The following is an 11,450-nucleotide window of genomic DNA, read 5'->3' as shown; positions in this document are numbered from 1 at the left end:
CTCAGTGTTTCTAATTTCTCATCTTTCTTACCAATTCAAGGCAAGTTCAAAATTTGACATTTTATTAGACCAAAAAAAAAAAAAACATAAAAAAAACACATCTGAGATGTACTTGTAACTCCTTCAAGGCTGATTTCAAAGTATTAAAATACATACATTTTAAAGAGGAACTGACCCACAGCAACATTCTATACTCTACACCATCGTGCTGAGATAAATATACAATCTAGGCATCCTATGTATAATCTGAAATGCCATTGATATATAATATTTCAATAAAACCCTTTCAAATGCAATTTACCATAAACAATATTTACATAGGAATTTCTAACTATTACCCAATTTAAAATGCAGCCTACAGATTGATTTCATTAACAATCATTTAAAAAAATCTTGCATCTTGTACATTCATTGTGTGGAATGTGACATTACAAAACATTATTAAATATTTACTATGGCATAGAAGTGAACATAAAGAAATGCGCCTCCTGTTGGTATGAAATGTTATGGCAACGACTGTATCTATTATGCACAATATTTTCCTTTTTTTCTCAATCTGATTTGTACAACTGCAATAGGCTTTATCAAAACACCTTAAAATACGTGTAGCACAAACTATTTTAATATATTTTCTATTCTGATGAAAATGTTTTCCAAATGCCAACAGCATAAACACAGCTGTTCATTCCCATGATTAGTACACCAACATGAATAAAAGCATTCATATGCAACATATACACGTGTTCATTTCCTTTGGTCATGGGTTTTAATTATTCTAAAATATTTCCTATATTTTAAAGAGGTTAGGGGACAATTTAAGGGAGTGGCTGGAACTGTACCATGAACTATATTATAAATCTTTTGGCAATTTAGCAGACTATATATATATATATATATATTACTGAGTATTTGTTTTTATATGCATTTGTAGGTGGACAGCAAAGAAAGAATGTCCTTGTACAGAGAAATGTCATTTCTTCCATACACATGACAATAAATGCTTTGAATCCTTGAATCCAGTACAATTCCTTTTTGAAATCCATTTTGCTGACAAACTGCTTTCAGAAGCTAAAGACACATTTCATGAGCTTCATGGGCCTCCCACTCTTGTCATTGGTGAAAATCACTCTTTTGTTGTGCGGTGTCTGCCACCAGTGAGCAAACCACAACATGGGCTGCGTGACCTGCAGTGACCTGCCGTGTCGGTGACCGTGACGTCTGTCACACCCCTTGGTGAGCTGCTGGAATGCATGGAGCTGTTGTCGTATGAGGGGAAGCTGGGATGTCTTTTGGCTAATCCAGGTTAGCGCCAGGCGCTGTGGCCTGGACCAATGGCGAGTGGGCAGGTCATGTGAGGGGGCTAATGTCCACCCCCACTTCGACTCTCTCCTGTTATCCAGTCTGCTATGATGAACGACAGGCTCATCACCATAAAGACAAATCCCAGAGCAGCAAATGCCGCCGCCTAAAACGCAACAGACCATGATCAGGTGGAACTTTACCAGAATAAGAATCCAAAATGACTTGAAATACAGCAATAGGCTGATGGGCTCACCTGGATCTTGTTTCTGGATTTCATTGGCTCTTGCTCCTCCGGAACAATCCGGATATAGAATATCCCAGGGAGTATGAAGATCAAGCTGGGTGCAGAGGTCGCGCCTACAAACACGTACATCATTTTTAAATAAAGGTAGTGATGGTTCAAATAAAGGTAGTGATGGTTACATGGAACGACGGCTCACCAATTAGACCGAAGATGTCCCGGATGTTGGGCACAAATATGACCAGCAGATTGACGATGAAGAGAAGGCAGACTGCTATGCCGCAGTGGCGGGCCCAGTGGAAGGGCTTGTCGGGGAACAGCAGCTGGACAACAGCCCTACGGATCTTTGGAGAAAAGGACAGTTTTGACGTCGCTTCAACTTTGCACATGTGGGCTACAGCTGGACTGAAACGATTTTGGAACTGCAGGAAATGGGACCGAGGTTCCATACCGGGAACAGGACCACCGGGACCGTTAGGGTGACGGCCACTAAAACGGCCAAGCGCACACACAGGATCAAAGTGTCCAAAGGATCCACTCTGCTGTAGGTGTGGAGAAGCTCGGACTCCACTCTACCTACAAACAGAGAGGAGTCACGTTGCATCATTGTACGAGTTTCCTCCTCCTTTCCTCATCCATTTATCCTTGAAACAGAGGACATTTATTTTCAACCAAAATAAAATATGTTTGACGCATTTTCACCCATATTACAAACCAGCATCATACGGTTTAAAAAGATAGACTTTAAATGCACAAATTGTGCATATGACCCCAATAGCATAAAATTGAAATACTAAGTAAAACAGCAGAGGCATCAGCACATGTACTGACTGTAAAATGTGAGGTATCCGAAGACCGCCGTCAGCAGGTACATGATGTACATGGCCCCGATGGAGATGTTGGCGATGGTCTGCATGCGCTTCTTGGTTGGCCTGAGGTTCGAGCAGAGAGACATTTGCTTCAGGTCCTTGACATTGACTGCTGTTGATCCCTGACTTTGCATCTGTGAACTTACTTGCGAAGTTCTGTGTAAATGGGAAGCACCTCTGGATGACAAACGAATGCGAAGGCCAGGATGGGTATGGTGTAGGCCGTCTGTGAAACACCACGTGATTCAGACAACGGTTTGTTGCCCCCTGACCTTCCCACAATTCAACTTTTATGGTCCTCAGCTCACCTGTGGGTTGATAGTGACGAGCTTTGGCTCGCAGGTGTCATTACTGGCGTCCACCAGGTGACCGCCGTGGTGGCCCACGCTTGCATTCATCAAGTCCAGCATCGCGCCCAATGGACCTCCTGTCGTGTTCTCGATGCCGGCCGTGATGTCGCTGTGCGCCATGGCAGATGCAGCGGTGACGTCCTCAAATGGGCAAGGGATGACAAACTTCTTGTAGATCACCTGGGGAAGTTATCGAAAGTAAATATGTGCATTCGTTGGTATGTGTGTCTGCTCAGGTATTGCGGACTTACAGAGATGAGAAAAAACACCATGCAGGAGAGGGAAAAGCCACTCGTGTAGCCCAGGTAACCTGAAATAAAACCAACAAATGGTTAAACTCCAGAGTTATTGTCCATCTTTTGCCAGCCTAAAGGCGATAATGACCAACGCAAAGGGTGGTAGTAGCCTAGTGGGTAACACACTCGCCTATGAACCAGAAGACCCAGGTTCAAATCCCACTTACTACCATCGTGTCCCTGAGCAAGACACTTAACCCTGAGTTGCTCCAGAGGGGGACTGTCCCCGTAATTACTGATTGTAAGTCGCTCTGGATAAGGGCGTCTTATAAATGCTGTAAATGTAAACAGGAAATGGGATGGCAGGTGAGTGGGGGACGTACCAAGCTGTCGCATGAGTGCGAGGGGGAGGATGACGGAGACACTGACAACCATGATGAGGTAGTTCCCGTTCAGGTACCACTCGCTGCCAGCATGAATGAACATGGAATAACGATGAGCGTGTGGAAAACAGACCCTTCACAGACATTCGTGTTTTTAGCACCTTTTCAACTTACCCGGTGTTCCTTGTCAATCCCAGGAATGCCTGAATGACCAGTGGCAGCTCATACTTCACAATGAACAGGTAGCTGGACATCGCTGTGGGTTTGAAGAAGTTTGGTTAATGCCACGTTTTAAGCACTTTTTTTTTTTTTTTTTTACATAAAATGAATGTAGGCTGTGGGTAGGGTGATTATACAAGGGACTTCAGGATCCCCCCAGGATCCTTACACAATTTTTTTACTTTTCACTTTCACTTTACTCATTTGCACACCTTCACCCAACCTGTTACACATATTTTATGTTAAAACCATAAAAGTGAAATATTTGCATTCATTGTATACTTGCCATATTTGCAGTACTGTGGTCTGTAGCAGTCGCCAAAGCATTTCGTTACATATCATACTGTGTATGACTGTGTATGTGACAAATAACATTTAAATTTGATTTATAGGTGTCGTCTCACCTCCAATGTTGTGCATGGCTATGATGCACGCAGCTACAACCTTCCCCGGTGACCCAAAGGCACGGAACCCCAGCTGCTCATAAGCGCGGATGCCTGCCAATAAAGGAACAAACAGCGAAGATATGAGCACTCCGTATCAAAAGAACAGCATATCACACTGAACACTCGCTAAAAAAGGTCTTTTAATCGCTTATGTGTAGTCGGGGAGATTGCAATTAGATAATTATTTGGGTTCAGGCCATGAAATGTATCACATCTAGCATTCTAAAATGACTTTGTCACAGAGTTCTCGGGACAGTGGCGGTTCAAATCCCGAACCGCCAAGGTTCCACTGAGGCCCCATCAATGTGATCAAGGTACTGTCCCCACACACTGCTAACCAGGGGAAGGGTCAAATGCAGAGGACTCATTTTGTTTAGTCACCGTGTGCTGTGCTTGCTGTGCTTCACAGTGACAAAGAATCCCGTTCACTTACAGCCACAGGAAAATACAACGTCTGCAGCTTACCCACCACTCCCGCGCTTTTCAGAAGAAGGTGGATGGAGTAACCTGACAGAATAGCGATGAAGGTCAAGAGGATGCTGGAAGACAAGCAGAACGAACATGGCTGTCAGTACCAGTGTTTGCAACGCGTAAAAAGTGTGATTTCTGAGCACAAGTGAACATTTAAAAGCAGAGGCAGGGATGACCGTGCAGCTGCGATGCTGTCTGCAGTGCGGATTTAAATGGCGTCCCATTAATCCACTGAGGTTTATGTGCTCAAGGTAACACTTACCATTAATGCCCCACATCACCCCCCCCCCCCCCCCCCCCCCCCCCCCCCCCCCCCCCCCCCTGGTATGTCAATAATGTCAAATCAAATATTTGATAGGAGATTTGAAGATCATTGGCTGCAATTGCAATTTCTGTCTACATGACAATGGGATCCATGTCACCAGTGACACCAAGTCCTATTACTGGATATCTATACTGTCCCTGGTCCTGTGACCCTCATTCTTTATATCTGTCAGTACTTTATACCACACAATACCCCTGCAGTGAACACAAAGTCTCGACCTGAAACTGGAGACTTTCAAGTTTTCAGAGATAAAACTTGTAGGAATAGAAAGTCCGCAGGCTCCGCCCACTTCTAACATTAAATCAACTCTTTGTCCATGCTGGAAATAATGTCTTGAAAAACCCTGAATCCTTTAAATGTAATAGTTGTCAACTTCTGGTGCTGAAAACGGCTGGAAAAGAGCGAAGCATCTTCATCAGTCCACTGTGAAAAATTCAAACTACTTTTACTGTACCACCAAGCAAACTTTTGACTGTTTTTTTGTTTTTTTTTCACTCACACAAAGAGGATGATTCCTGTGTTCGACATGCCATAGGCCAGTCCCAGAATTCCACTTCCCATGATGGCATTGCTGAGGTTGAACACTGACATTCCGAATGTAGTCTTTCCTTCAAACTGTAAAAAGCAGGAACAACGCGTTTCAACCGGTCTTACCGGTTAGGATGGAAAATTTAAGCAAATTTCACACACACGTTCAGGCACAAACAAACCGTACAGGCCTTCAGAAGTGGTTGAGCAGTAACAGCCTTTATGTGTGGGTGGTAGGGTGGTGGTAGTGGTAGGGGTGGTAGTAGCCTAGGGGTAACACACTCGCCTATGAACCAGAAGATCCAGGTTCAAGTCCCGCTTACTACCATTGTGTCCCTGAGCAAGACACTTAACCCTAAGTTGCTCCGGGGGGGGACTGTCCCTGTAACTACTGATTGTAAGTCGCTCTGCATAAAGGCGTCTGGTAAATGCTGTAAATGTAAAATGTAAATGTGTATGTGGTTTCCCGGAAATGTGTCTTACTCACATCTGTAAACTGCTGCACCTTTTTCCCATCTGCCTTATGGGGAAGGAATTCCTCACGTTCGGCACTTTCCACTGAATCAGAACTGGCAAGGAGAATAAAAGAGAAAACGGGCTCACGCCGGGTCTTTTTGGCCACAATCTGCATGTGAAGATGAACACACCCGTCCTCCAGAATGATCTTCTCAGGGCTCAGGTCCGTGTAGTGGTGACCGTTAGGTATTTTCTGCAGCTCCATTCTGTTTGTCCTGAAAGTTCTTGATCTCTTACAGCTTTTCTGCAAACGTGAGTAAAGAACAATTTTACAACAATTAGTGACTAATTCATCACATTTGTATTACAAAGCCGTGCTTAGAAGAATGGCAATAAAGTTGAGCACTTTAAAGACACAGAGCCCTTTAGGACCTCATAAATCTCATATTAGAGACAGAGACATTTTAATACATTCTGGGGTCCCCACAATAAACCATGGCCATGGCTTACTACGTAAAACAATATATTTGCGTATATAATATTTGTGCTGACACCACCTGATTACATGCTAAAAGTGTTGGTTCTTCATTGTGGGTGAGATGCCTTACGAAGAGACTGAGCTCAACAGAAGTGACTGACAGCTTGCTTTACGGTTACATAGAATAGTACAATTATTAAATTAAAGCACGTATAACCTACCAAAAAGCATTATAACACCATTTTATGATGCAATGTTCAGTAGTAGCTTCACATTTTTCAGTGATTAAATCGTTAACAGTCATTTAATCTTGGTTTTATCAGGCAAAATTGGAATTTATGAAATACATACTTCAAGCAATAGATGTATATATGTAACTGTGAGCCTCAAACTGGTTTATTTTTCTAAACTCCAGGGTTAAATGATGTGAAATCGACGTCATTACAACTGAGGTAATATTACTATTGCATTGAAAGATCTATTGCACTGACTTCACATGATGTTGTATCTCAACAAGCACCAGATTTTATTTAAGTCGGTCTCTTTGGTTGTTTAGCCTGCAATGTCACATCAATTGAACACAAATGTAATTCATCCTGGATGTGCAAAGTCTTATGACCGCTGTGTACAATTACACCCGAGGGACTTTTGCGTGAAATATAATGACATAATATAAATGTAAAAAAATCTGGGTAGCCATAGGCACGTCTGTTATAGCTCAATCTCACAGTTAGATAAATCGACAAATTAATCATATATAACCCATAACAAACATCACCTGAAATCATGGCTATGATGTTAAAACTAGCTATGATGTCGTTTATTCTCTGTCACAGCTTGATTTCCTCTGCTGGAACTCTGTCAAGAAGTGTGTGAGTGATTTGAGGGCAGGAGTAGACTTCTGTGGTTTGTACACTCACTTCGAAATTTGAAAAATCACCAAATGGGTGTAGAAATGTTCGTACATACGGTTTTCTGCCGTACACATGTTCGATAAGAGAGGCCCTATGTGAAACATTTAAATATGATGGCCCACTTAGTCACATTGTATTATGGTAGCATAGTAAATCTGGAAAAAAAAATTGAAAACTAAAAAACTATCCTTGCAAAGCCACACACACACACACACACACACATACACACATATTGTATGCACAAAAGTAGCCTACAATACATGACATGAGGCCCTTGGGTGCCCGGGCATTATTGTGTTAAGCCGGATTGGCGGCCGGCGGCCGTAGTGCACAGTCATGTCTGCTCTTCCAACTCTAATACATTCGTGTCCTGTCTGTAGAGCGGCGTCTTTGGACTTCGTGTCCTCGTGAGAGGACCTCTGTCTCTGACCCTGTCTGTAGGCAAAGGGCGACACCGTCGACACTCAGAACCAAGGCGTGGGCTGACAACAGATCACTGATGTTGACTTGAATTCTATGTATACAGACATTCACAAATAGATTATTAAATCTCACATACGAGTTTTTTTTTTTTTTTTTTTTACATATTGAACTTTTTATATTATACAGTCAGCATATTGTCTATGCTATTCTTTATTGGACTTTCCATTTTAGGCCTATGACAAAGTAAATTTCCCACTTGTGGGACCAATAAAGGAACATCTTATCTTATTACAATCAAATTATCTTATTGGCAGACGGGGGTAACTGATCTTTCTAAAATAATTATTCAAACACAAAGCTTCATGTTCTAGATAATAACTGTGCCATTACAACAATGTTTCTAATAGTACAAAAAGAATTCTGATGGTATTAATAACATAACATGACAGTTTTGTGGCATACAATGACACCCTCGGCTGATGAATGACCTATTTGTGTTCTTTTGGCAGCCCTGGTGACACTTTACTTCGTCGTGGCTTTGTGTTCAAACAGGGGCTCCAGAAACAGAAACATTAACGGTCATGTTATCTGCATCTATTATAACGTGCTTACAGGTTATTAATTAACCAGACGAGCTGGAAAGTGTGACCATAATTTGTCCCAGCGAAGTTTCAATGTGGGTCTAATGGGAAACCCTAATATTTACCAGATGTTTTTTTAAGGGGAGTTTTAAAAAAATCCCTTTTGGCTGCATGAAGTCATGGAAAATAATAAAAATAGTTGCCCATGCGAAGGGTCCGATGATTGGCTGGTAGGAGTGTAATTGCACTTTTTGAAATAGATTGAAAGATGCCTATTCTTAATAGGCATCTAGCAGCCCGCAGGTAAAAACCAGAATAGGCCTGTGGAAGACAGTGAGGCTGTTGTTGTAGGATGCTGTGCATTTGACAAAACGGGTGTTTTGTTACTTGCTGCATCGAACTAATGACGTGCATAAAGTCATCACGACCTTTTCTGATGAAAACCCGAAACCGGGGCAGGTGTCTCTTGTTTGAAAAAGTAATGGAATATGGAAATGGAGACTAGAGGCAATTCTGAAAGGACATCTGCAAAGATTAATTTGCTGGTCATGGGTGTTGCTGAATAAAGAAATGATCCACTTTAGAACCACCAGTTGCCTGGAAGGATGGAAATGACAGTGTGTGTGTGTGTGTGTGTGTGTGTGTGTTGCCAGAATGTACACAGAGGCGCTATTTTGAGATACCGGATCAGGAAATACTTACGGCATTGTGCTAATCTGCCTTAGGAAACACAAAATGGAGCCAAACGCAAAATTCGGTTGTGACCTAGTGATTCAAGAACTGGGCTCATTTATTCTGTTCCTCTCAGATTCCAAATAATCGAGATTACCTGTTTAATTATGGTATTATGGTACAAATTTTATGATAAAATTCACAGCATCTTAATTATTAGATTCGATTAGATTAGATTCAACTTTATTGTCATTACACATGTCCAGGGCAACGAAATACAGTTTAAGTCTAACCAGAAGTGCAATAAGCAGCAAGTGCAGGATAAAGGTAAGATACGTTATGGATAAAGGTAAGATAAGTTATGGGTTATATTGTAGGTTATATTGTAAGAATGAAAACTCCTGGTGGGTAAATATCAAACAAAACCTGTGCGTAATTTTCCTGTCTTTGGAAATTGCATTTGAGCCATAATCCGCGCTGTAATCTGGCACCACATGGCTCGTCTGATGCAAGACTTCCTCTGCATTGACAGTCACCCGTCCCGGCTCCCTCCCGAGGCGGAGCTGAATGAGGAAGGGCTCCCAGAGCTACTCACCGGTGAGGGCCCTGCGTCGCTGGGCTGGGGGACCTGGGACTCCCCGGAGAACCACCTCGCAGTCTTTCGCCGCTAGTTTGGTGTTATGGTTCTGCGAGAGCGTGAGGACACGGTTTCCTTGCCTACTTAAGTAGACACAGGCTTAGTTCAGGGAGGGAGGCGGGGAGGGGGAGGAAAGGGAGGGATAATAACTCCCACTCTTTAACCCTTGAGCTTCCCAGACTGTCACATGCGGCTGCTGCCGTAGCTACTTTGTATTTGTGTGCCTGGCAGCAGGGGAAGGCCCTTCGGCACGTCACTGCAGACAGTGCCACGCTTTGGGGACCCTCGGCTGAGCTGGGCCCGGACGGAAACGGGGACATCGGGCACTGTCATGCCAAGTGGGAGTCAGGAAGAGAGGATGGTCGCTGTTCACCCTTCAGTAATTAGCTTAGGAGATCAGAGCTTCTTTTTAAAAGGGGACCTGCGCGGAAAAACAGGCAAGCCCTCCGGCCAGCTGGAAGCTGGAAACAAGAGGTCGCCGTCATGAGGATTTAACTACGTGACGGAGATCCTGCCCATGTGAGATGACACTAGAGACGGCTAGAGTCAGAATGAGGAAGAAATGGATTAATAACCTCGGCAAACACCACTGATGTGAAATTGAACCAACCAGACCTGTTCACACCAATGAAACTTAATAACAATTTGTTCAATTTAAAAATCCAGAGACACAATATGAACTGATATATTTGTAAATGATAAGACAGTTAGATATTAAATATATATAATATTAAATATAACATGGTAATTTTTTATTTTATGAATTTAAATATTATAAATAGCATTCCATCGTTTAGGGTCGTGGCATCACGTGATCAACTTGGGCACTCTTTTTGCTGGTTTTTCAGTCATTGTTTTCCTCAAAATCCCCCAAAACACGTTAACGATGAAATCGGTGTACACCTGTACTTTAGGGAAATTTGTCTGCAGATCGTAAACAAGTGAACGCAAACGTCCACTTCCTCGTCGGGGTTCTTTCTCATTCATACGAGCTACGGCGGGGTCAGTTGGTTCAGGCGGCTCCTGATAAGAAAGATATCCCACTTTCCCCACCTCGCTGAGACAAAGATAAAAAGTAAAAAAAAGAAACGGCCGTTATCCGTTTCCCGCCACATGGCGCCAATCAGAGGCGAGCTCTTCTTTTCTTTACTACTGAGTGATTCGCGGCGGAAGTGACGTAGGCTCGCTGGCCGAAAACGTGGGAAACGCCATGCTAAAGCATAAAGAATCTTCTTGAAAACAATTATTAATCTAAAACGAATCACGATCGAATAACTGTTACAGTAAATATCAATTACTCAATAATGTTGAAATAATGACACCAGAAGTGGCGTGGAAGTCAATAGGAACTTATATGCACACATCATAAAGCTGACACTGAACGTAAAATGTGAGTTAAATTTGAAACAGGGTTAGCTCCCCAATCGTCTAGACAATGGAAGACCATCTCAAAATGTCTCCATTCCATTTCAACAGGCTGACAGAGTCTCTGGACTTTCATTGACGGCGTGATCTCAGCCAGACAAGATTCTATACCAGTTATCCCATATCAGCAGCATCCCATTGTAACTAAATTAACATGTTTAAATCAATTGTCAGAAGAACTCAATGAATGAAGGAATCTTTAAATGCATGGATGAATGAAATTACAGTAAACTGAAGAAAAGAGGACATTGTGACGCAAAACACAACCAAGGCCACGTGGTGATCTCCTTACCTTCCATGAACTTACTGCCGGGGTCACAGGACCCAGTCAACACTCCATGTGGCACAGAGCAGAGGCCGCACTCGCCGTTTGACATACAGAGGAGATACGCTCGGTGGAGATACGTGCTGCAGACGAATGAAAGGGGCCGAGGACGGGCGAAGGGATCCTGCACACTTCCTCTTGCGACCGAGAGTCACTCCCTCCCGTGCTG

At 42.9% G+C, this 11,450-nt stretch overlaps 1 protein-coding gene across 2 annotated transcripts; it reads right to left on the bottom strand.

The window, feature by feature from the left end:
- Window positions 1-110: 110 nt before the first annotated feature.
- On the bottom strand, window positions 111-11,381 carry LOC114798879 (sodium-coupled neutral amino acid transporter 3-like). 2 transcript variants are annotated; one of them, XM_028994938.1, is made up of 16 exons: window positions 11,249-11,381; window positions 6,018-6,130; window positions 5,858-5,939; window positions 5,342-5,457; window positions 4,512-4,585; window positions 4,005-4,097; window positions 3,556-3,637; window positions 3,382-3,464; window positions 3,014-3,072; window positions 2,721-2,942; window positions 2,559-2,638; window positions 2,375-2,475; window positions 1,995-2,119; window positions 1,743-1,887; window positions 1,556-1,659; window positions 111-1,465 (listed from the first exon to the last, which is right to left on the bottom strand). In XM_028994938.1, exons 2-16 carry the CDS (start codon window positions 6,089-6,091, stop codon window positions 1,361-1,363), a joined length of 1,545 nt encoding a protein of 514 aa, XP_028850771.1. In that variant the 5' UTR covers window positions 6,092-6,130; window positions 11,249-11,381; the 3' UTR covers window positions 111-1,360. The 2 variants fall into 2 exon arrangements, with proteins under 2 accessions (XP_028850771.1, XP_028850770.1); XM_028994937.1 differs by lacking the exon at window positions 11,249-11,381 and adding an exon at window positions 9,490-9,904.
- Between the last annotated feature and the right edge of the window lie 69 nt (window positions 11,382-11,450).

The sequence above is a fragment of the Denticeps clupeoides genome, chromosome 10 (genome assembly GCF_900700375.1).
Source record: "Denticeps clupeoides chromosome 10, fDenClu1.1, whole genome shotgun sequence".
Classification (NCBI taxonomy): domain Eukaryota; kingdom Metazoa; phylum Chordata; class Actinopteri; order Clupeiformes; family Denticipitidae; genus Denticeps; species Denticeps clupeoides.
The sequence above is the reverse complement of the archived record's forward strand: the minus strand, read 5'-3'. Positions and strand labels throughout refer to the sequence as shown.

Coding starts and splice junctions, on each gene's coding strand:
- LOC114798879 (XM_028994938.1), bottom strand. CDS start 6,091: ATGGAGCTGCAGAAAATACCTAACGGTCACCACTACACGGACCTGAGC. Junction 5,940..6,017: donor AAGATCATTCTGGAGGACGG/GTGTGTTCATCT, acceptor TCTCCTTGCCAG/TTCTGATTCAGTGGAAAGTG. Junction 1,466..1,555: donor AATCCAGAAACAAGATCCAG/GTGAGCCCATCA, acceptor GTTGCGTTTTAG/GCGGCGGCATTTGCTGCTCT.